This window comes from Natrix helvetica (genome assembly GCF_964273705.1).
Source record: "Natrix helvetica genome assembly, chromosome: 3".
In the NCBI taxonomy this organism is placed as follows: Eukaryota; Metazoa; Chordata; class Lepidosauria; order Squamata; family Natricidae; genus Natrix; species Natrix helvetica.
Genome location: NC_138549.1, coordinates 109054887 through 109081395, shown reverse-complemented (window position 1 = coordinate 109081395; position 26509 = coordinate 109054887). Strand labels below are relative to the sequence as shown.

The 26509-nt window shown below is 43.2% G+C and overlaps 1 protein-coding gene across 7 annotated transcripts in view; it reads left to right on the top strand.

The window, feature by feature from the left end:
• ACOT11 (acyl-CoA thioesterase 11) overlaps window positions 1–26509 on the top strand; it is a 161281-nt gene that overhangs the window by 97383 nt on the left and 37389 nt on the right. For 5 of the 7 annotated variants that reach the window (XM_081946730.1, XM_081946726.1, XM_081946727.1 and 2 more), the window contains 6 exons: window positions 3427–3598; window positions 9656–9725; window positions 10468–10518; window positions 14275–14335; window positions 18267–18365; window positions 26067–26202. In XM_081946730.1, the coding sequence (XP_081802856.1) occupies window positions 3469–3598; window positions 9656–9725; window positions 10468–10518; window positions 14275–14335; window positions 18267–18365; window positions 26067–26202 (547 nt within the window). In that variant the 5' untranslated portion in view covers window positions 3427–3468. Of the gene's footprint in view, window positions 1–2720; window positions 2986–3426; window positions 3599–9655; window positions 9726–10467; window positions 10519–14274; window positions 14336–18266; window positions 18366–26066; window positions 26203–26509 lie in introns of those variants that run through there. The other 2 variants (XM_081946729.1, XM_081946728.1) reach the window with 2 other exon arrangements.

Genomic DNA, 26509 nt, shown 5'->3' with positions numbered 1-26509 from the left:
TCATTTTACAGCCAGTTGCTTAGTGACTGTTTGGAAGACTCACCTGAAAAAGGACGATTACAACCAGATTCAAAGTTCTGGTGGTTGGGCCCTCTCCATGGTCACATGACCTAACTCACTGACAAAAGTGACTTATGACCACTGTTCACACTTATGACCATTGCAGGATCTCCATGATCATATTTGTCAATCTGAAGCGAACCTGACTGGAGGCTTCAGGGTTGCCACAGTGTGAAGAAGGGATGGGGGGAGCCATAGTTAGATGGGGGTTTGTAGCCAAAATGAAATAGTTTCCTGTGGGACCCAAGGACATTCCAACAGGTGGTTGGAAAGAGGAGGAGCAGCGTATCCAGGCAACCAGCTATCACCGTGATTGGATAATGTGACTGATTGTTTGGGGAAAGGGAGAACTTTCACTTTTTAATCAGGTGAAAACTGCAGGAACTTTCTGAGTTGGTTTTCTCCAGCTTGTGCCAATATGATATCGCCAATAAAATTGTTCTTCAAGGAACTTGTCTGCCTTGGAGTTCTGCTTTCTATGGAGTTATTACTTGGAAGACTGACAACATGGTCAAAATTAAAATGCTAGGCAGCTGACTCATATTTATGATGGTTGTAGTGACCCGGGGTCCATATGATCACTTTTTCTGACGTTCTGAAGAGCAAAGTCAGTGGAAAAGCCAGATCCATTTAACAATCAAGTTACTAACTTAATAGCCGTAGCAATCCACTGAACAACTTGTGGCAAGAAAGGGTGCAAAATGGGGCAAGACTCACTTAACAACTGTCTTATTTAGCAACAGAAACTTTGGGCTCAACTATGTTCGTAACTTGAAGGCTACCTGTACTGTGGTTGTATGTTGAGGACTACCTGTACTTAATTTTGGTATAAGTTTAAATAATCTTACGTGCAGAATTATCCCCCGTGAAAGCTACGTTTAATTCCAACTATGCAATTTACACCAGGGAGGCAATATACGGTAGTTTTCTTTTATCGAGTAACATTGTTACTTTTAGGCCTTATTTGGCTGTTGCAACAACTAAAATCCCCAGACTGTGTGTGTATTTTAGAACAAAGCTCTGCAGTTCCTTCACTTCACTTTTAGGACATGGAGGCACACTTTGTGAAGAGGTTTTGAAGGCATATTTTGCAGATTTTTAAATTGGTTTGCATAACCTTAGCATTTCCCCCTCTGACTCGTGCCTGTGTTATCAAATAGGCGCAACATATGCAGGGCCTGAGGCTTATGAAACTTTGGGGACCCATAAAAAAAAAAAAACCTGAAAATATGGAATGGAATAGTAAAATCAGAAAATTCTACAACCCCCAAATTAAATTCATTGAAGACATTATTGCTACTTTATTATGTGTATACTTCATTTATTACTTGCATTGTGTTGGAGAATGTAAGGCCAGGGAATATCTTTATAACCCTATGCTTTGTAGGCACTTGCTACTACTAAAGATAAATGTGCTGAGGGACTGCCAGGTTCTTAATTTGGCCCACTCCTGTTACATTACAACCTGTTAACAACTCCGGAAATTTATTCTCAAGGCTGTTGGCTGCAGGTTGCACAATTCTGTGACACAAAATAGAAAACGTGTTGTGCCCTGGAGTGTGAGAAAAGCTCTTAATATTGTTGTGCTATTACTAAACTTGTCTTCTGGGAGAGAACCGTTCACACTCCCGAAACTGTATGGTCTGTATCAAACATCATTAACCAAAGTGAGGAGGAAGAATTTCCCATTCTCATCCATCATGTTTTCCACGTTGGTCTTATGGCCATGAAGAAACATTGGATGTGGGATGAATCATAATCAAACACCATCAGCATGTACTTCTTGTGGAAGGGAGTATTGTCATTCATTTTTAATAACACAATATTGCTTAGATGACGTTGACCTCATCATCGTCAGCGCCCAGCATAAAAATGCAGGCATTTGAAAAGAAACTAATGCAGGTAGTCCTCAATTTACAACTACAATTGAGCCCAAAGCTTATGTTGCTGAGTAAAACACTTAAGTGAATTTTGCCCCATTTTATGACTTTTCTTGCCACAGTTGTTAAGTAAATCACCGCAGTTGTTAAGTTAGTAACCCGGTTGTTAAGTGAATCTGGCTTCCCCATTGATTTTGCTTATCAGAAGGTCACAAAAGGTGACCCTGGGACTCTATAACTGTCATAAATATGAACCAGTTGCCAAGTGTCCAAATTTTGATTACATAACCTTGGGGATGCTGTGAGTCATGCTGCAAGTCCTCAACTTGCAGTAGTTCATTTAGTGACTGTTTGAAGTGATAAGGGCAAGAAAAATGGCTATAAGTCACTTTTTTCTTGCCGTTATAACTTCAAATAGTCACTAAGTGAAGTATTGCAAGTTGAGGACTACGTGATGAAGAGAATATTTGTGGCTCAGGACTAAATTGTGGGGTCCTTAGTGCTCTCTTGAGCTTCATGGTTTTCTTGCAGACATTTCATTACCCAACTAGGTAACACCATCAACACTCACTGACGATCATATGCAGATGGCTAACAAGAAAACCAAGCTCAGAGAGCACCAAAGAGCCCAGGTTAAAAAAAAAAAGTGAACATAGTTCCAAGTACAGTATAATCGAAATAATGGGTTTCGGCGTGGGAGGGGCGTAAGGAGTAAACTTCCTGAAACTCTCGGGGTTAACCCGGGACTCGTTTGCCCAGTATTTGTCTGGGATCAAGGATTGCACCAGCGTTTCTCTCTTCCGTAAGAATTCTTAAAGCGGGAGGAAAATGTTGGACGACGAACGTCGGTTGCTCACTTTTTCCACTCTTACTATATTCTTTGCACGCACACAGCCCAACTTCCGCGAAAGCTCAGGTTGCCCTGGGGTTGCTTGGCAAATTCACTCTCCGGAAGGGGCAATCCAGTGCGGGGCGGTTGGGTTTTGCCATTCACGCGGAGCGCTTCAGACTCTCCCTTCGCCTAGAAACGTGTGAACGGACGGAGGTGATTTTACCCGCCGTCTCTTAGTTCACCCGAGAAAGGAGGGAGGGTTTCCCATGGAAAAGTAAAGCGGGGGTGGGGGGGGGCACTCCTAATGGAGGAAACGGCGGAGGTGGATTCTCGCCTAGGCTTGGGATCTAACTTCCAGAATTGCCTCTGCTTGGCTGAATTATTTAGTCCAGCCATACTTGGAGAAGGCAATTCCCGAAGTCTGAACTTTGGGCGAGAATACGAGAGTAGCCGTATTCTTTGCGGCTTTGCGAATGGAGGTATGAGGCGCTGCGCTTCTACTTCGCTCCGGTCCGGCTTGGATCCGGAGATGGCCGGGTATCGCGAAGGAACGGAGCGGGGCTCCAGCGGCTGCGGTTGATTTTTTTCATCAGAGGGGTGACTGGCTTTGTTCTCTTTCTCCCGACCGGTTCCGCCTTCCCCTTCCTCCTCCAGGGAGGCTCGGCACTTTTCTCGGAGACCCGTCCGAAGACCACCATGGAGCGCTACCGCAACCCCACCGAGGTGCAGATGAGTCAGATGGTGCAGCCCTGCCACACCAACCACCGCGGGGAGCTCAGCACCGGGCAGCTGCTGAAGTGGATCGACACAGCCGCCTGCCTTTCGGGTAAGCCGCGCTTGCTCTCCCGGCCTCTGGCAGACGGAGGGGCGGGGACGCGTTTCTTGGCAACCCGCCCTGGGTTGGATCAAACGGGCGAGCCCGCGGGTGGGCCGATGGCGGAGGTGCGTCGCTCTTAAGGTGGACCGGGTGAATTAGGCAAGATCCTCTTCGAAGTGGGGAGTCGTCGCGAGCATTCGCGCCAGGGCTCTGTGGCCGGCAGGAGGGGGTGTTTCCTTGCGAGGTCTATGACAATTCACCGCAGCCACCTCTCCATGTCAAACCTGCCACGGCCAACTCGCCGCGGGCCAAGAGTTAATATTTAATATTAACCAATATTGAAAGAGATGGTGGAATGGAAACATTAAAGAAAGGATGCAAAAGGAGGAACAGAATGAAAGTTGAATGGCCAAAATTAAAATGTTTTTTATTTATTTCAAATAATTGAATAGAATTCTTAAATTGTCCTGCAATTGGGCCCGGCTGCAAGTTGGCTGTGGTGAGTTGGCTTGTGATGAGTTGGCCGCAGGAGGATGGCTGTGGCAAGTTGTCCCTTTCCCTTCCAGGTGTGCTTTTGCAAGGGATGATGTGCATGATAATTTGGGCCCTGAAGTGCAGATTTCAAAAACCATTAACTCAGCCAATGGGAGAGTTCCAAGTTTTTCTGGTCTCATGAAGACAAAGACAAGGGATGATATGATAACCGTCTTCCAATGCCATGTAGTCCTCGACATCACTATTGAGTCCAAGATTTATGCTGCTAAATGAGACATCTGTTAAGTGAATTTTGCCCCATTTTATGACCTCTCTTCCCACACTTGTTAAGTGAATCACGGCAGTTGTTAAGTTAGTTATAAGGCTATTACTGGCTTCCCCATTGAGTTTCCTTTTTAGAAAGTTATAAAAGATGAGGACATGACCCTGGCATACTGCAACTGTCATAAATATATTCTATCAATTTTATATAGCCACCCATTTTGCCATCTTAACTTTGGATGGGGAATAAGTAAAAACCAACAAAACAAAAATGATGACTAACAACATAAACAATAATAACAGTGCAGGCAGCTCATCCACCTCTCATCTCATGCCAAAGAAAACATCAACGATACGCTTACCCAACCTACAGGCTCCATATCTGGAGGAACATCTGGTCATCTCATGCCAAAGAAAACATCAACGATACGCTTACCCAACCTACAGGCTCCATATCTGGAGGAACGTCTGGTCTTCAAGAACTTATGAAAGAGTAGCAGAACTGGGATTAAACAAATCTCAGGGTGCATGTTTAAAAAAAGATGGGCGCTTGAACAGAGAAGGCCCACTTTCTGGGTCCTGCCAAGTGATACTTCTTAATAGACAGGAACCAGAGTATGCTACCCTGCCAGATCGAGTGGGTCACACAGAAACAACTGAAGAAAGGTGGCCACTGATTGTAACATGCAAGTATTTGCAGACCGTTTGCTTTTAGGCTAACCAGCAAACCCAGAAATTATGGAAAGCTGTAATTGAATAAACCTTTGATAATCACAGAACAAAGGATCTTAACTCTAATAGATTCTTACAGCTTTATAAACTTTCCTGCTTCTTCGTTTGTAAGGCAATTAATTCAAAACAATGAATTCAAGTTCTGCTAGTCCAGACCAACTTTTTAAATAATCCTATGGTTGTGAATGCTTGAATATTATCATGCCACAACTTAAAGTGCATAGAAAGGTCGTCTTAACCATAAGATCCCTTTCAGATTAATCCATAAGAAAATAATAAGATCTGTCCTATTTTTAAACAATAGATTGATTGGAGGTATCCTTGCAGCTAGGATATGACAGCTGCAACACCTAGCTTTCCTGGGATCTAGTTTTCAAAGGCAAACTGTTTTTACTAGAGAATTTTCATTTAGCTGTTCATGGTAATGATGGGTACTTTCTTGAAGCTGTTTATTACTTTGTTTTAAAAAGTGCCCTAAACTAGTGGTCATCACCAGACACCATAGCAGTGACTTCCATAAATTAATTAGGTATTAGTATACTTCTTTGCCTAAATGTATTACCATATGATTTCCTGAATAGCAATAGCACTTAGACTTTAATAAAAAATGTATACATTTATCCACATCATTATTATAAATACCTCTGCCATTTTACTCTTTTAATCATCTTTGCTTCTCAACAAAAAAAAATGTATTGACACATTAGTGGGACATCTTTTATATGCAATGCCCACTGATTAATGAAAAGCATTAAGGTATATCCGGTTTGAATGTCAAATATATTCTTCATATAACATACAGGTAGTCCTCAACTTAGAACAGTTCACTTAGCAACCGTTTGAAGTAACAACGGCCCTGAAAAAAGTGAATTATGACAATTTTTCAGACTTATGTTGCAGCATCCCCATGTCATGTGTATTACATTTGGATGCTTGACAACTGACTCATATTTATAACGGTTGCAGCAGAGGTAATATTCTGCCGGTTCACCCCAGTTCAGGCAAACCGATAGCAGTCGGGGCAGGAGGCACCACCCACCCACCCAGATGTCATCCCAGATGCTCTGTGCATGTGCAGAAAGTTTTGCGCATGCGCAAAAGCACCGTGCGCAAGCAAAGCAAGCACACACACGCACTCGCTCCTGGTTCCAAACTGGTAGCAAAGATAAGAGGAAACCATTCCTGGGCTGCAGTGTCACGGGGTCAAGTGTTCACTTTTGCAACTTTCTGAGAAGCAAAGTGAATGGGGAAACCAGATTCACTTAATAACCGGGTTACTAATTTAGCAATGGCAGTGATTCACTTAACAAATGTGGCAAGAAAAGTCGTAAAATGGGGCAAAACTCACTGAACAAATTTCTACTTAGCAACATAAATTTTGGGTTCAATTTTAGTCGTACGTTGAGGACTACCTGTATTGTCTATCTAGTTGTTTCCCTCAATATCAGCTCTGGGAGATTTGCAGAGAGGATGAAAGAACAGCTACTTAAATGTCACCCAACGAGTGTTCAAACGTCGTTTTATTTCTTTTGCTACCTGCTCCAAAGTGAGTGACCACGACAAAATCTTAGCCTTTTGTTTGATTATTATATCACTCTTCAAGATAACAGTGTTACCCTTATATGTAGGAAATCATAATTGCTATTTTTTGCTTGTTCAAACAGCTTAGAGGGCCCCATTTGAAATAACTTGTATTTATTTAGGTGTCTCACTTCTGTTCACTTATGAATAAGATTAATAAAACTGGTTGCAAAGGTTTTTTCAGTTAAAAAGCCTTCTGCAAATAGTTCACTTCTCGTAATTTTCACGCTAGGCAATTTGACATCAGTTTTAGAAAATCCCTCGGCAGGAAGCCATACTAATTTGTTCCTCAGCAAGGGCTTTTTGCTTATATATTTAAAAATGCTAACATTATTTTAGAAAAACACTTTCTATTTGAGTGTCTGACGTAGAAGTTAAGAACAAATAATTTCCTCATTGCTGTCTGTCTTTGAAAACTTGCAGAAACACTTCTTTTAAAAAGAGAGATAAATAGAACATTGGCAGTTAATCAGTTTCACACAATCTTTAAAGGAATTATAATAGTACTTCTACCTTAATATTTGATATGATCATTCAGATGTTCTATCCAGAACAATAGTTCAGATATAGTTTCTAGTAAAATTCACAATACAATAAAATATTGCCTTTTATTGTTTCAGGATCAATACCATTTCAGTGACAAAATCTCTGAGAAATTGGATTTTTAAAAAAATCTATCATACAGTAGTTGATGGCAACACATCTAATCTGGCTTTTGAAAGGCTACTATGTATTTACTAAAATACAAACAAATATTTAGGGAGTTGAAAAGCTGGCAGGGCGACTTTGGCCTAGTAATTCTCTCTCAGCCCAACCTATCTCACAGTGCTGTGGTTATAAGAGAAATAGGAGAAGGAAGGTGTTGAAGTGTGGGCAAGTATGAGGCTTGACACCGCTGAGGTAATTTGGAACGTTTATTTGCAACAGGCAATAACAGCGAAATACAGGAGAGAAGCCCGGCTTTCCCTGCTTGACAGCTATTTATAAGGAGCTGTCAAGCAGGGTAACCAATCACAGGAGGCAAACGGCCCGCGCTCAGCCAAGCCGCGTCTTAACCAATCAGACGCGGCTTGGCTGTTGCTGGCAGTCAGGCAGGGTAAGTGGGTCGTAAGCGGAGGAATACTATAGAAGGTATATTGGAAATACTCAACACCTTGAGTTATTTATAAAAATAATAACGGTGGGAGAAAAAAAATGAAACACAAATAAATAACAAAATCATCTTATGTTTTATTACAGCACATTAGTAGTCATTGGCACCAATAGAACTGTTAAGCCCTATTAGCTGTCTTTTAAGCCGCTCCCCCTTTTTTCCCCCCTTACAATTATGAGCAATCTTATATGATGAAGTAGAAGAAAATTGTATAGGATAAGGATCCAGAGAAACCCCTGGGAGGAAAACATTTGAGCAGCGTTGGACTCTTGAGTTTCATTCATATTACTATTTAATAATGTTGATTTTGGGGCCCTTTCTAAGCAGTGATTAGACACACACATATAGTGTATATAACTGAGACAATAAGCCTCCAAACTTCCTGATAAAACATTCTCTGTTTTCAATTTCATCTTAAGAAACATTTTCATAGTTGTTGCTATTAATTCTTTCCCTTTCAAATTAAATTTTTATGTATAATGTACCCTTAAGATGGCGTTTAATTTCATTGTACGAGTTGCAATGTCAAGTAAACTAAACTAAATTGAACTAAACTAAATCTGGTCAGAATAGACTTGTAACATTTCCCCATTAATTGCCGTTTTCCATAACCCAAATATTTTTGCCAATTTTCATCTCTAATTGGAGCCTGGGCACATCTCATGTCTCCAAAGGGTTAGGATTGATTAATCCAGTTGATACGATTAGCTGGTGATGGATTATAACCAAAGATACAAATCTCGGCCATTTACTCGCCATTATAATCTTTAACAACAAGAATTCTGAAACCGGCAACTGGCATTAGGATTACAGCAGAGAATAAAAGCAAGTTTGGCCTGGCTCCTGAATCTTGTCAGGTGAATAATGTCAGGAAGAAGTAGGGAGACTAGGCTCCTACTGTTCTGCCATATTTAACAATCTTCTGAAGAGCAGAAGATATACTTTATCCAGGGGTGGGTTCTGGCAGGTATTACTGCTGGTTTGTTTGTTGATGCACCTTGCACGCACATGCACAGTGCAATAAAAATAGTTCTGTGCATGCGCAGAAGCGAAAAACAAGATGGCCTATGACGCTGCTTGGAAAACTGGTTTGGGGGTGTGGCAGGTCTGGATCGCTGCCGGTTTCAGTGACCCAGGCCGCCAAACCACTATCAGTTTGGCTGAACCGGTAGGAACCCACCACTGTGCTTGTATGTGTGGAAGCTCTTCTTTACTCACCAAGTAAAACAAGCATTGTTAGTTAAGATCGTCCCTCACAGTTTCCTCATTTAAACCTTAACATGGCAGTTAAAATAGTTAAGGCTTTTGACTGTTCTCACATTAAATTAAATGTGATCTAGCACATCTGTTGATAGAGGCTGTCCTTGTGTAGTTTCTTGTACAATTCTTAAACAACTGCCTGTGTGAAATGAAATTGAGGATTGCAAGTTAGAACTGCCCATAAAACTGTGGAAATGATCACTGTATTAGAAGAGGTGGATAACCTTTTAGTAAAGGGAGTGTTTGGAAAGCTAGCAATGCATCTTTTTGGAGTTGGCATAAAAAAAAAAAAGCTGAGCCCTCTTTTCAGACTCAATGGCCTTTCATCAGTAAGCTTTCTGGGCAACAGAGTTTTTACGTGCCTGGAATTTTTCCCAGTCGTGTAAATCCTCTTTTCTGGACAGGCCTCATGTATTGGACCCATAATTCTTGCACAGTAGAATGTGTACCATGGGGTAGATTGTGCTGTAGCAGCTAGGATTTCTTGTTTCCATTCTAAACCTAATTGCAGTGAAGAAGGAGGGTGGAGAGCTTTCTTTGGTGCAATGATGTACATAACTAATGTGGTTTGTTTGTCTTTTCAGCTGAGAGGCATGCAGGCTGCCCTTGCGTCACAGCTTCAGTGGATGATATCTATTTTGAGCACACAATTAGGTAACTGCCTGACTACCTTGCCTTTTGCTGTTCAACTGGCTTTTAAATAGATGTTTCCCGGTGCTTTCAGCAAACGACGAAGTAGAGGAAACCTGTATCGCATTAATTAGCTTTTTACAGTCCGAATAACGTTGCCAATTCTCAGTCATGGAGCCAATGAACAATATTAAGAGGGGGGGGGGAATGTGCATGTGACCTATTAGTTAAGCAGGAGGGTGGGACAGCATTTCAACTGTGGGGGCATGCGTTTTATGCATTTAACGGAGAATACTGTGCAAATAATGATAGTCTTTGGCTTTTCTTAATGTTGAAAGGCATTCATGTAGGCTTCTCCCAAGAATAGGAGAACCACAGGGTTGTTTCAACTGCAGGGGTCCATTTTAAGAATAGTTATTTCTCCAGAAAAATGCTTTCAGCCATTGAAGACATGCTGCCTTTACTGTTCTGCACCAGATATCTAGAAAAGTATGATTTTTGGAACCCAGGATACAGCTTTGGTATTTTGCTCATTAAGAAGGAGCCAATACCCAATTACGGAATTCTAGTGCGTTTTGATGATACCAAAAGTAATTATGCATTTTAACAAGAGTCCATTTTCCCTTCAATTAAGCAACTGTATTTATCCCAGCCTAAAGGAGACATAGGAAGCTATTTGTTCTTGGGTCAGACTGTTTACTTATTTAGCGTGGAATTATTTACTCATGTTATTCAGTTTTTTCTTCTCCTTCCAATTTTATGTCAGACAGATGCTTATAGATTCTCCTTGGTACTCATGTGGAAAGAATGAAGTCTGGTATGAACCTTTGCAGTACACATTTGTACAGTAGAATAGGCTACTGGTCTCCTAACCCACTACTGCCCTGGCATAGCTAAATGTCCCTACTTATTTTCTGCACCTTCTCGATGTTCCTTGGGTCTATACTCCAAAAGAAACTGACTTTCGGGGCACAGAGGTGACTGTGAAACTCTCAATATCATGATCCCTTAGTGACCATTTGAATTTAGAATGGACCTCCAGATGGTACTTAGAATCCAACTCCATTGCCCAGGGGCCTCTGGCAATCATGTGGGCCACATGTTGGGCTCTCAGAACTAGCCCACATTTATGGCTGTTTGCAGCATCTTAATAATCATGCAACCACATTTTTGATGGTTTTCTGAAAACCAACATTTATTTCCGTTTTTGGCAAAACCAGCTCATAGCGAACCACTACAAAAAGGGTCATAAAATTGGGTCAATCATGTGGATAACCAATTTTATGATCATCGTGACTTATGACTCTATTGAACAGGCTCCAATACAGTCTTAAATCAAGTATCTGTATTGAAAAACTAAGGGTTGTTTATTCACCTATTACTTCAGCTCCTAGAAATCACACAATTGCCAAATGAGGAGCTGGTTTTATAGGTGTGTTTGACTTCCTTCTAGATGCTCTAAAATGGAAGTGGTTTCCTTTTTCTAGGGTACAACTGAAACATCAAAAAGATGACTTGGTTGGCCCACAATAGTTGTTCGTTTTTATGTTCTAAAACTCTAGAGAAGAGTCAAGCTTCTTTGGGATGCTTTTTAATGATCAAATCATCCAAAGTACATTGCTCAGCTGAAGTGCAATTATGGAGTATTACATTTCCTACCTGTTTGTCATATCAGTGCGTTCCCTGATGTCAATTGATGGAAACATAACTTAGTTATTATGCCCTACGGCTTAGGCCTCTGAAAAGAATCTAGAAATAGTTTTTCTTCACTCCGAATTTGATGTATTTTATAGCAATATTTTAAAATGTGTGCATGTATCATAATTTTTTCTGAGAAATAGGAAGGAGCACAGAAGGAAAGATAATGGCTGATTTTTTGTGTGCGCATTTTCCTAGGTGTAAGTTCTGCTTAAGTGAACTATAACTACACTAACATTCCACGCTAACTATGCTTTTTTGATACAAACTACAGTTGGCTTGGGTTGCACAGCAAATTAAGCCATAAGAAATAACAAATTTTGGGTTTACTCTGGGTAGAATCTGATAAGTGAGCTGCTGTTTGGTGACCATTTTGGACTAAGTTTCTTAGAAGCCCCAACTGGCACAGAAAGAAGTCACTTACTAGGGGAATTACGATATTTTTCGGAGTATAAGAGGCACCAAGATTCTGAAGAGGCAAATTTTTTAAAAAAGTTTTTTGCACTCTGCAGACTTCCCCAAAAACAGCCCGTTTTTTTGTCAAAAAAAAGGGGCACAAATAGCCTTTAGGAGGCTTGTAGAGTGCTCCTAGGGACTTGGGAGGGGGGGAAGAGCAAAAAGCGTTCTGTTTTTTGCAAAAATGGGCCCTTTTTTGTCAAAAAAATGGCGATGCATAGCCTTTAGGAGGCTTATAGAGTGCTCCTGGGAGTTGGGGGGTGGTGGAAATGAGCAAAAAACAGCCCAAAATATTTCACTCATTTCTGCCCTCCCCAGCCCCCAGGAGCACTCTGGAAGCCTCCTAAAGGCTATGCATGGCCATTTTTGCAAAAGGGTGGGGTTTTGGAAGGCCAGAAATGCTGTATTCAGTGTATAAGATGCACCCAGATTTTCATCCTCTTTTTTGGGGGGGAAAGGTACGTCTTACACTCCGAAATATGTGCAAATCAGTTCAGATTTGTTTAGTGTTTTTAAACCATATGTAACTTCATTGTTGATATTTATGATTAAAGTAGAAGATGTTCTGCAAAACCTGAAACAACTCTTAAACACTGTGGGCTAATATCTAGATTAAAGTGCATTGTTCTATGTCCCATTAATTCAATTTTCATTCGGTCCTTTGGTTCATATCATACATTATGTGTTTTGAATTGTCCTTTTGGTTTCATCAGTAGATCACTCTTTGTTTGGCTTTATTATCTAAACATTTTGTATCTACCATATATGCTCCATTTATGTTTCACCCTCCTTAAAGCTGTACAGGTAGACCTCAACTTATAATCACATTTGAGCCCAACATTCCCATTGCTAAGTGAGGCAGTTGTTAAGTGAGCTGTGCCTCATTTTATGACCTTTTTGGCCATAATTGTTAAACAAATGTTGTTAAGTGAATCATGCAGTCATTAAGTGAATCTGGCTTCCCTCACTGACTTTGCTGGTTGGAAGCCACCTGGGAAGGTTACAAATGGTGATCACATGACCCCATGACATTGCAACCGTCATAAATACATGTCAGTTGCCAAGCATCCAAATTTTGATTACATGACCATGGGATGCTGCGACAGTTGTAAATGTGAAAATCCATCATGAGTCCTTTTTTCAGTGCTGGTGTAACTTCAAATAGTCACTAAACAAATGGTTGTAAGTCAAGGACTGCCTGTACTTAACCTTCACTTGAGGACACACTAAGATGGGTCTTATGTTCTTCGATGATTAGGGAACAAGAGGAGCTTGCAGTCTTTACTCTCCAGTATTAATTGTTGTGGTGAGTTTAGTAAATGTTATGAATTTATTCAGGATTTATTTATTTTTACTATTTATTGACTAGATTTATATCCCATCCTTTAATTTAGCTCAAGGTTGCATGCCCTCCTCTTGTTTCCCTCCATCCCATCACCGTACAAGGTGGTGGGTTATTCAAGCATGATTGACCCAAAGTCACCCGGTGAATCTTGTGGCCTCATCAATTCCTGTCTAACACCTTAACTCCTGTAACAAAATGTTTTGGAATGAAATGTTAAAGCAAGTCCCAATATCATTTGAAGAATCCTTCTAATGAAGGTGCTTATGTCTTCACCATTTGATTCTACACTAGGCAACTGAAAGTTGAGAGAAAGCCAATGCTGGTTAGGAAAGTTGAATGAAACCTGAACGTCTGTGAGTCTAGGAAGATAACCAAGGGACTGCATGTTCCTTTTCATTTACTGAGTATCTGACATGACTAAATGTATATTTAGCCACATGTGAAATCTTATCTCTATGTCCTACCTAACCAGTGAACTCAAAACGCCCTGGAACTCATGGCTTCCAAAGTCTTCCGTTTGGGAGAAAGGAAAAATAAAACAATATTTATCCACAAGTCTGTCCAGAACAGTATCTTAATCCTTCTGTCCAGATGTCTGCAAGAATTACTTTAAGTGCATGGGTTTTAGACAGCTATTGGAAGTGACAATCAATCAACAAAAGAACCAATCAGCTGCTCAGAATTTAAATATAGCTCCAAATGAACAACCAATCAAACCTGACCAAACTGGCACACAAGACATTTATAAGCTAAGGAGAATAGGACAAGACAATCCTGTTGATGATGTTACCTAGTGTGGTAACAAAATGTTTAGAAACTAAATTGAAACCAGCCTAGAGAGCAAACCACTGCCAAAATCTGAAACCCAAGCTACAAGTATTTTCTATTATTTCAAAGCCATTGGAAATATTTAGATTCATAGCTTTTTTTTCACAAATAAAGCTTATCAGCATGTTTGTAAAATAGTACCTCCCACTCAGATCAACTACTTATTAGAACTACAAGATGTTTTCTATCAATGGCATTTTGGAAAATTTTATCTTACCTTTTATTTCCCCCCCCCTCTATTCCTAGTGTTGGGCAAATTGTCAACATCAAAGCTAAAGTGAACCGAGCATTTAATACTAGCATGGAGGTATGTATGCTTCAACAGTATCTTGTGTGACTGCTTGCTTTGACTTTTGGAAGCTGTGTTTCAGATACAGTTTGCAACTTTTGCTCAATAAGTGTCGAAACTCTTCCCTACATGCTTCTGAATTGTCCACTTAGAGTTGATTATAAACAGGTTGCATCTTCAAGCCAGATGTAGACAACTGACCAGATTTGTACACCTCAGTACCGTTGAAAAAAAAATTCTTAAATAGGAGTGGAATAACTAAAATAATATAATCATCATGCTTCATCCTATTGCCAAAAACTTGAATTTAGAGGACTATGGAAATGTTTCTTGGGAAGGAAATGCAACATTGGGACAGAAGTTATAGAAAAAGTTAAGACTGCATTGTATCTGGCAGGTTCATGGGCATCTTTAGAGTCATAAAGCATTATACAAATGTTTATATTCTGTATCAAGCATCCTGTCAATAGAAAGACAGTTTTGCCAGAAAACAGATCAGATTTACCAATTTCTGCTTGGGGCAGAAATTAAGTAGTTTTAGTGTAGTTAAAATACAATTTGTGTATTGCACATCCCATAGCCGTTGTTGGGATTCACACAACAGCATTGTATGTAATAAAAATTGTATCTAACCCATCTAATTGGGATTTTGGATTTGCTTCTTTAAGTCCTGCGATTTAACAACAACATTGCTAAGTTAGTATTTTGTGGGATACTCAAGAAATGGTAACATAATAAATACCAACATCCTGTTTGCTCAGGTGGGCTGGGAGAAGATGTGAGGGTCTTAAGAACAGTATCCGCACTTTGGCAGGAAGTTGTTTCTATTTGTCTTTTTCAAGTTAAATAGGACACCCAAACACACAGAGACAAGTCTGAACACATTGACTCAACCTGTTTAACGGACCCGTGCCCCTCCTGGCTGGTACCGGCAGCCTGGGAGGTGACACGAGGCTGGCTCCTGGGCCTGGTGAACGCCTCATTGGGTGAGGGATACTTACCAACCGCCTTGAAAGAGGCGGTGGTGAGACCCTTGCTCAAAAGACCTTCGCTCGACCCAATGGAGCTAGCTAATTATCGTCCAGTTTCCAACCTCCCCTTTTTGGCGAAGGTTGTTGAGAATGTGGTGGCGCAGCAATTTCCACGACACCTAGACGAATCCGACTATCTAGACCCACGCCAGTCCGGCTTCCGACCCGGGCACAGCACTGAGACAGCCTTGGTCGCGTTGGTTGATGATCTCTGGAGGGCCAGAGATAGGGGTTGTTCCTCTATCCTGGTCCTATTAGACCTCTCGGCGGCTTTTGATACCATTGACCATGGTATCCTATTGCGCCGGTTGGAGGGGATGGGAGTCGGAGGCACCGTTTTGCGGTGGTTCGGCTCCTACCTCTCCGACCGGAAGCAATGTGTGTTGACAGGGGGGCAGAGGTCGTCCCTGAGGCCACTCACTTGTGGGGTGCCACAGGGGTCGGTCCTCTCGCCTCTCCTGTTCAACGCATATGTGAAGCCGCTGGGTGAGATCATCCGTGGTTTTGGGGTTGAGTACCATCTTTACGCTGATGATACTCAGCTGTACATTTCAACCCCAAACCACCCCAACGAGGCTGTCGAAGTGATGTCCCGGTGTTTGGAAGCCGTCGGGGTCTGGATGGGGGACAACAGACTCAAACTCAACCCCTCCAAGACCGAGTGGCTGTGGGTACCGGCACCTCGGTTCAGCCAGCTGACTCCATCGCTGGCCATAGGGGGCGAACAACTGTCCCCCGTGGAGCGGGCGCGCAATTTGGGCGTCCTCCTCGATGCCCGGCTGTCAATGGAGGACCATGTGGCAGCCGTGGCAAGGGGGGCGTTCCACCAGGTTCGCCTGGTGCACCAATTGCGCCCCCTACTGGACCGGAGTGCCCTGCGCACGGTCACTCATGCGCTGGTGACGTCTCGCCTGGACTACTGCAATGCCCTCTACATGGGGCTTCCCTTGGGACGCATCCGGAGACTGCAGCTAGTTCAGAACGCAGCCGCGTGGGTTATTATGGGAAGTACTCGTTACTCCCACGTAACACCTCTCCTGCGCGAGCTGCACTGGCTACCTGTGGCCTTTCGGGTGCGTTTCAAGGTATTGATCACCATCTTTAAAGTGCTCTATGGCATAGGACCTAGTTATCTGCAGGATCGCATCCTACCACACACGTCCCTGCGACCTATCTGCTCACACAGGGAGGGGCTCCTCCTGGTGCCGTCTGCTAGGCAATGCCAGCGGGCGACACCTAGGAGTAGATCCTTCTCTGTGATGGGCCCAACCCTCTGGAATGACCTCCCCCCAGACATTCGAACTACCACCGACCTCCGTTCCTTCCGGCAAAAGTTAAAGACTCACCTATTTCAATCAGCTGGCCTGGCACTTTCTTAGTTTTACCTCCCGGGGATTTATTTTATTTTAATTGGGTTTGGGGTTTTAATTGTGATGTTTTTAGGATTAGAATATATTTATTTCTTAGTACAGCCTATCTCCCCCTCCAAATGTATCTTAAATGTATTTTATCATTATGACTGGTTTTATTTGTATTGACTGTACACCGCCCCGAGTCCCTTTTTGGGAGAGGGGCGGTCTAAAAATCTAAGAAATAAATAAATAAAATAAACCTCCAGTGCCTTTTCTTACTCTCATTCGACAGAGAGGCTTGAAGGAGACTTAAGTAGTCCTTGACTAATAACCACAAATAACCAAGGAGGTTGTTAAGTATGTCACACCCAGTTCTAGGATGACTTTTGCCATAATTATTAAGTGAACCACTGCAGTCATTAAGTAATTCATGTGATTGTTGAGTGAATCCAGATTCCCCCATTGATTTTGTTTATTGGAAGCCAGCTGCGAAGGTTGTAAATGGCATTCACATGACCCCCGAATGCTGCAGCTGTCGTAAATTCAAGCCAGTTGTCAAACACCCAAATTTTTGATCACATGACTGTGAGGAATGCCAGGATGATGTAAATGCAAATAACAGGTGTAAGTCACTTTTTCCAGTGCCCTTGTAACTTCAAACAATCACTAAAGAATGGTTGTAAGTCGAGAACTGACTGCAGTTGCTTGATGGCAAATAGAGATTGTTGTTTGGATAATAAAAGTAGAAGCCTCTCTGCAGAATTTTTCTGTGATAAGACTTGGAGATCATCTTATGCAATTCCCTGCCAGTGTAGGTATCCGCTACTTAATAGTGAAAAATCCACTACTTAATGGTGGAAAAATCAGGAACGCTGGTACTGCCAGCATGTTTCTTCCTACTTGTGCTCATGTCCTTTGTAAAAATCCAGGGTCCCCCATGGAATACAGCCTTTGATTCATGATGTTATCCTCTATATGGACTAGAACTTTGAGAATGTTCATTGAAAGTGTGTAAAACAGAAAAGCAACACTTTCCTGAATGCCAAACATTGTGCTATGGCGTGTACAGAACTTATATAACCCTCTCTTAATGTTAATTTTTCCTTTTAATTTTGATTGCGTTTTTTTGTAATAATACACAAGTGTCTATGCAGGCTCAAGGGGGACATTTCCACTCCTTTTATTTGCAATTTGGCTTCCTTTGTAGGCGAAAGGAACAGTTTGATCTAAGGGATGTCAGGTTTTGTTTTGTGTTGTTTTGCTGCCTCAGGGAGCAAACTTTTGTACCGTAATTCATTTGCTTAGAAAACAGTAGCAGATAAGAACACAATTATTGCACTGCCTACTGTCTTCTAAATATTCAAAGTATGAATTGCCCTAACTACTGGAACAAAACACAAAGATAAGTGAGCAGTGCAATTCTTTCAAGTGGTACAAAGTAGTCCTTTGAGGAAGGAAACCAATATTTTTTTAATTGATTGATTGGTGAAAGGTAATAGTTACTGGGCTTTTTAAAATAAAGAATCTTAGTGGATTTTCATCCTTTCTCCTGTCGATGGTTTTCAGGTTGGGGTGCAGGTCAGCTGTGAAGATGTCTGCAAAGATGAGCAATGGATTGTGTGCAAGGCATATGCAACATTTGTCACTCAAGGCAAATCAACTAAGGTAGGTGTAGAACCAAAGAAGTACTTAATTTCTCTCACCTCTTTCTTTCTCTCTTCTTTGTAATCCTCAAGATCTATTTACAAGAAATAACTTTCGTTTTTATTCTTTCGGCAGAGTTTCACAGCATCTGTTTTCATGTTATTTACTTACCCCATTGATACAATTGCCCACTTCTCTGGGTGGCTGTCAAGGTTTAAAACAATTAACAACATTGACAAAGGAAAATGGTAAAGTGATAAAATCTAATAACACAAAACATTGCACCAGAGACCACAACTCAATCAGACAGCAAAATCATCAGACTTTCTGGCTGTGCTCCTGAGTGAAAAACCAGGTCTTCAGGGCCTTCTTAAAACCCTGATTTACTTGCAACCTCACTGCTGGGTAATGCAGGGGGCCATCAAGATATTTTAACTCCTATGTGGTTTATAAGCTCATCGAGTTAAAAAAAATTAAACACACCCTCGAATCAAGTTATGATTTGATTATAGTGACTCCATGGGTCCAGACCTACAGTACTCTTGGCTGTATACTAGAATGCTTTGCCATTGACTTGACCCAAGACACCTTTTGATTTTCCAGCCTAGTATATCTCTTTGTGGTCTCCCATCCATTTATTAATCAGTACTAATTCTGCTGACATTTTTGAGATCAGTTGAGGTGAGCTTTGTGCTTTGTTTGTTTATATCTATTCTGAAAAGAGTTCTGCAATACTGAAATAGGATGCTATTGCTCATTTATTTTCAGAATGTGTAGGTTGGTTCAGAGTGACAAACATATTGGCAGTGTGGTTTGATTGATGGGGTGATACCAAATGAGAGTTGATTGCACAGTATTTGTAAATTATGCCAAGATTGCATCTTTATGAGGTGGGGAGTCTGGCTATGATTAAAATTGTTTGAAAATAAGTATGTATACAGTTATCGTGAAACTATTACAGCTATATACAAATAACATCTTGAAATTATCTCCTGTGTAGTGTATAGCTAAGTGAGGACTATGTGGGTATGTGTGCATGCACGCATGTATATACATATATTGCTGTTACTGTGCTGCTGCTTCTTTTTTTCTTTTTATTCCCCCCCCCATTGTTTAATAAGTAAAAACAAAGCAACATCACTTTCAGAACTAAACTAAACAGTCTGAATTATTCTGCAGTCTGCATCGACTTGGAGAGCATTGACAAGTAGAGTTCCACTGGGGTCTGTCTTGGAGCCAGTATTGTTCAATATTTTTAAAAAATTATCTGAATGATAAGATAGATAGGTGTTGTGGCCCAGCAGGATCCGGTTGAGCTGCTGATGGATAGCATATGAGTCTGCCCTGGATGATGTGGAGGACCCTGTGCAGGGTTCAGACTCAGAGCAGGGACCAGAGAGGCTGGTTGGCCACCAGGAGGCGCCTGAGGCATGGAGCAGTGTGGAGGATCAAAGGCAGTTTGTCCCTGATGCTAAATTGAGAAGGGCTGAGAAACGGAAGCAGCAACTCCTAGGCAGACTCACAGAAGATGATTACGCACAGGTGGTTGTGGATTGGCCCCTCCCAAGAGAGATTATAGGTGAGGCTTTGGGAGGGGACATTTGCAGGAAACAACTGTTCGAATTAGTAGTTAAGAAAATCTATCTGTGTATTCTAGCCATGCCTGTTCATTTGGACTATCTGTGTTGCTTCATTTGAATTATCTGGGTTGCTGCAGAGCTACTCTATTGAACTTTTTTTTTTAAATTTAATTTAATTAGCACTTCTAGACCGCCCCCTCTCCCAAAAGGGACTCGGGGCGGTGTACAGTCCATATCAAAAACATCATACATAATAACAATTAAAAATTATTAAATGGATAAATACATAAATAAGAGGAGGATAAAATAGACAGAACTGTAATTGCTAAATAAATAATTTAAAATATACAAAGTTTAAAACCCCAGTGTCTTATAAAATTAAGTCCCCTAAAAAACCAGTAGGAAATATATATGCCAGGAGGTAGACGTTAAGAATTATGCCAGACCAGCCAGTCGGAACAGGTGAGTCTTCAGTTTCTGCCGGAAGGAGCGGAAGTCAGTGGTGGTTCTAATGTCGGGGGGGAGGTCATTCCAGAGGGTTGGGCCCATCACAGAGAAGGCCCTACTCCTTGGTGTCGCCCGTTGGCATTGCCTAATGGACGGCACCAGGAGAAGGCCCTCCCTGTGAGAGCGAATTGGCCGCAGGGATGTATGTGGGAGGATGCGATCCCGCAGGTAACTAGGCCCTATGCCATGGAGCGCTTTAAAGATGGTGGTCAAAACCTTGAAACGCACCCAAAAGACCACAGGTAGCCAGTGCAGCTCGTGCAGGAGCGGTGTTACGTGGGAGTACCTAGTACTCCCCATGACTGCCCGCGCGGCTGCGTTCTGGACTAGCTGCAGTCTTCGTGCGCGTCCCAAGGGAAGCCCCATGTAGAGAGCATTACAGTAGTCCAGGCGAGACGTCACCAGTGCATGAGTGACCGTGCGTAGGGCATCCCGGTCCAGAAGGGGGCGCAATTGGCGCACCAGGCGAACCTGGTGGAACGCCCCCCCTAGCCACGGCTGCCACATGGTCGTCCATTGACAGCCGGGCATCAAGGAGGACGCCCAAATTGCGCGCCCGTTCCACAGGGGGCAGTTGTTCGCCCCCTATGGCCAGCGTTGGAGTCAGCTGACTGAACCGAGGTGCCGGTAGCCACAGCCACTCAGTCTTGGAGGGGTTGAGTTTGAGTCTGTTGTCCCCCATCCAGACCCCGACGGCTTCCAAACACCGGGACATCACTTCGACAGCCTCGCTGGGGTGATTTGGGGTTGAAACGTACAGCTGAGTATCATCAGCGTACAGATGGTATTCAACCCCAAAACCACGGATGATCTCTCCCAGCGGCTTCACATATGTGTTGAACAGGAGGGGCGAGAGGACCGACCCCTGTGGCACCCCACAAGTGAGTGACCTCAGGGTCGACCTCTGCCCCCCCGTCAACACACATTGCGACCGGTCGGAGAGGTAGGAGCCGAACCACCGTAAAACGGTGCCTCCGACTCCCATCCCCTCCAGCCGGCGCAATAGGATACCATGGTCGATGGTATCAAAAGCCGCTGAGAGGTCTAATAGGACCAGGATAGAGGAACAACCTCTATCTCTGGCCCTCCAGAGATCATCAACCAGCGCGACCAAGGCTGTCTTTGTGCTGTGCCCGGGTCGGAAGCCGGACTGGCGTGGGTCTAGATATTCGGATTCGTCAAGGTGTCGTGGAAATTGCTGTGCCACCACATTCTCAACAACCTTCGCTAAAAAGGGAAGGTTGGAGACTGGACGATAATTAGCCAGCTCCATTGGGTCCAGTGAGGGCCTCACCACCGCCTCTTTCAAGGCAGTTGGTAGGAAGCCCTCACCCAATGAGGCGTTCACCAGGCCCAGAAGCCAGCCTCGTGTCACCTCCCAGGATGCCAGTACCAGCCAGGAGGGACACGGGTCCATTGAACATGTGGTGGGTCGCAGCCGTCCACGCAACCTGTCCAAATCCTCGGGGGCAACAGAGTCAAACTCCTCCCAGAATGGTCTCACAAGACTCACTGTTGACGGCTCGTCCGGCCCACTGGAGGGGGCCCATCCGCTCCGGATCTGAGCGACTTTGTCCTGCAGATATTCCCCAAACTCCTCTGCTCTACCCTGCAAGGGTGCCCCCCGCATCCCCTGTGACAGGAGAGAGCGGGTCACCCTAAACAGGGCAGCAGGGCGGTTATCCGCGGACGCAATAAGAGCGGCACAATGTCTACGTTTGGCCGCTCTCAATGCCACAAGGTAGGTCCGTAAATAGGCTCTTACCTGTGTTCGATCAGACTCAGAGCGTGAGGATCTCCACCTGCTCTCTAGACGTCTCCTATGACGCTTCATCACCCTTAGCTCCTCGGTGTACCAAGGAGCTCGGGTGGATCGCTGCCGCAGGAGAGGTCGCAAAGGCGCAACCCAGTCCAAGGCCCCAGCCACCGCCGTATTCCAGGCGGCCACTAGGTCCTCCGACCGAGCGCGGGTCAGGGCTACAGGTAGTGGCCCAAGTTCCGTCTGGAACCTATCCGGTTCCATCAGGTGCTTGGGGCGGTACTAGCTTGGAGAGGCTGGCTCCGCCTCCTCGCGGTGGGGGGTAGTGGAAGGGAAGTCGAGCCGGAGACATGAGTGATCTGACCATGACAGGGGAGTAATGACTAAGTCCCCTATTCCCAGATCACTCGTCCACTGTTCAGATACAAAAATAAGGTCCAGTGTGTGACCGCCCTCGTGTGTGGGGCCCTGAATTAATTGGGTCAGGCCCATGGCTGTCATGGAAGCCATGAACTCCCGAGCCACCTCAGATGCTGCTCCCGTCGACGGCAGGTTGAAGTCCCCCATGACCAAAAGCCTGGGGATCTCAACCGCCGTCTCTGAGATCAGCTCGAGGAGCTCGGGCAGGGCCTCTGATGTATAGCGAGGAGCCAAGTATACAATCAGCAGGCCCAACTGCCTCCCTGGGCCCCATTTCACACCTAGGGATTCACAACCGGGTATCTGAGGAACAGTGAACTCTCTCGGTTCCAGACCATCCCGTATAACTACCGCCACCCCACCACCCTTACCCAGGGCCCGAGGCTGATGGAATGCACTGAAACCCGGTGGGCACATTTCCACGAGGGGTAAACCACCCTCGTGGCCCAACCAGGTCTCCGTTATCCCTGCAAGGTCCAGCTCCCCCTCCGAGATCAACTCGCTAATGAGGGGGGCCTTGTTGGTTACGGACCTTGCATTGCAAAGCATCAGCCGCAGGCCCTGGCTCTGTAGTTCCTGACCACCTAGGCTGCGGGGGTTGGTACAAACGACCGGGCGTAGCCAACAGCCACGGTCTCCCAACCGACCTTGTGATCTTCTCTTGTCCTCGCATCCCCCCTCCCCGCGACCGATGTAATAAAACAACCCTCTACCGGAATAATTTGTTCCCTCTCCCCCCCCACCCTGCTCACTTCCCTCCTGGACTCACCGACTGGCGCTGGCTTCCCTCCCGGCCTGGTTAACCCCCCCCCTCCCTGGAACCCCCTAAAAACAATGTAAAACATTTGACTAAAAATCCCCTCAGAACGTGAGTTGTCTGGGCCCTCAGACAAAGGATTTGTTATCTCAGTAATTAAACAGTGGCAAACAGCCAAGCCTGTGTTCTGGTTTATTCACAGGCGTGGGGGTCAGAACAGATAGGCAACTTATGAAATTTGGTGGGGTGCTGGGCACTCTTTGAGTTTGGTTGTTTTCTTGCAGATGTTTCACTACCCAAACTAGGTAACCTCATCAGTACTAGCATCAGCAATTTAGCACTGATGATATTATCTAGTTTGGCTAATGAAACATCTGTAAGAAAACAACCAAGCTCAGAGAGCACCAACAACTGCTCATTTCAACCCTGAGCTACAAATATTCTCCTTTATCGGTACTTATAACATTGGTAGGATTGGTCAAGGCCCAGGGTAAAAAAAAAAAGATTGAAGTGTAATCTGGACAGGTTGAAAGACAGAGAGGATCAGTTTGCTCATTAAGGTGTTATATTTAGGGAGAGAAAATGTAGGAGTCACATGTGAGAAGGGGGATCCATGGTTTGGAAACATTGCATCTGAGGATTTGGGTGTGGTCATTGAAAGTTGAACAAGCACTATGAAACAGCTACTAGAAGGGCTAACATAGTACTGGGTGAAGCAGAAAATCAAATGCATTAGAGCAGGGGTGTCAAATTCGCATCATCAAGGCGTCGTCACGTGATGTATCATGACTTTCCCCCCCTTCGCTAAATCGGACGTAGGTGTGGCCAGTACATGATGCATTCAACCCACAGCCCGCAACTTTGACACCCCTGCATCAGAGTATCAAAGAAATGTGAAGTCATTATTCCTTTCTACTTGGCTTTGGTGAGACTACACTTGGAGCACACCATAAGATTCTGGGCACCATGTTTCCAGAAAGAGATTTACAGGATAAAGAAGGTTATTGGATCTTGCGGGGGGACAGGACGGTACTAAGCTGAGATAAACCTGTTTACTATTTCAAGGGAGGCCATCAGCAAACCTGAGAGTTATAGATTAGACCAGAAAGCTATATCTAATAAGTTAATATAGCCAGGACCTTTTTATAATTCAAGCATCATCACTGTTATAAACTTAATTTGTGAATTTAAAACACACTGGCAGACCATGGGGAGACATACAAAGTAGACCTCTCAGGATTTAGGTAAGCCATATCTCTTCTACAGGGACAGATTTTTCTGTCCACAAATTGCTTGGATGTGTTTCTGTCATCCCATCATTATTAATGTGTACTTTCATATGCAGCCAAATCAATAATTCTTTTTGAAGTTGCATTAAGTAATATATCTGGGCATACCAAAGCCAAACTACATATTTATGTTAGTAGCAAGTTTTAATATTGTGCTCAGGACAAGGCATGCCCTTTTTGTAACAAAAAGCAATTGTACAGGAAGAGGATTTAATTTTTCCAGGTACTTACCCGCTAATAATAATAATAATAATAATAATAATAATAATAATAATAATAATAATAATAATAATAAATTTTATTTCTAGACCGCACCCTTTCCTTGGCAGGACTCGGGGCGGTGTACAGTCATGTTAAAACCCTATACAAATACATAGACAGAAACGTAGACGTGGACGTAGACATAGACGTAGACGGAGGAGGTAAAAATATACTGTACAATTCTTAATTAAAATACAAATACAATTAAAATTCCCTTAAAAAATTCCCCAATAAAATGTTTAAAATGTTTGCCGCTAAGAAACTCCTTCATCTCACAAAAGTGATTCTTGAAAATTATTTCCAATCATTCAAGAGAATAGAATATTTATTAGGAGTGTGCATTGATCCATATTCAAAGATAGAAAGGTGGCTTATAGAATACAAAGTTACAGAGTTGGATAGGGACCTTGAAGGTCTTCTAGTGAAACCCCCTGCCCAAGCAGAAGTCCTTATAGCATCCCAGACAAAATGGCTGTCCAGTCTCTTCTTAAAAAGATCCATGGTTGGAGCACCTACAACTTCTGAAGGCAAACCATTCTGTTGATTAATTGTTCTCATGGTCAGGAAATTTCTTCTTATTTCTAGGTTGAATATCTCCCATTTGGAACAATTGTGAATGCTCAGATAATACCTGTCAGCTGTAGGCTCATACACTAGGAGCTGTCTACATTTCTGGCCTCATACATTAGGAGCTGTCTGATCCCAGAAAACAATATAATTGATTTAACTGGGTACGGCTGACCAGTGAGGTACATATCCATGCATGCTTCAAGTCACATATTCCATTTAAAATCCAGATCACTGATCACTGGACAGTTCTAGAATTTCCTGACTCCTAACAGAAAAACAGGAATAACAGAGTAACAAGAGTTGGAAGGGACCTTGGAGGTCTTTTAGTCCAACCCCCTTATTTAGCTTTTGCAGATGGGGAGAAATCAAACTACAGAACCCATCCAAGTGAACAACCAAAGAATGTGGGAAGTACATCGAGAGGCTGTTTGTGTAAGCTCTAAAGTTCTAAGCTCACCTAATCTGCAGGGCAGTTATTAGACTACCTGGATGTAAGGTCAGATTTGAGCTGCAATATTTTAGACAAGCAAATGGTCTAGAGTGAGAGGCATGTTATGTATTCTCTTCCTTTTCTCATAGATAAAGTTAAAGCCCCTGGATCCTCAAACAGAAGAGGAGAAAACTGAATACAGCATTGCCGCTGAACGTCGCCGTATGAGACTGGCACACACAGATACACTAAATCACCTGCTTACTAGGAGCCCTGTGCATGCTGGTAGAGTATCCTCTAGCATTCTTTCTAGGGCTTTGGCTGTGTGACATGGGTTACCTTGACTTTGTTTCATTTCACTTCGTTTTACATTATCTCATTAAAACACTTCATTGCTATGGATAAGTCCCTATGCAGGGAGAAATTAAATTGGTAAGGTGCGCTCCGTTCAGGAAATATAACTCAACCATTTGGAATGCAGGAGTATGAGCTTACCATTGTTGGCCATTTGGGAAGCATGGCATTCACTGATAATTGGGGATCACCCATAGATGCATGGGGAACTGTAGTGTTTGTGTAAGTTCCTTTCAGT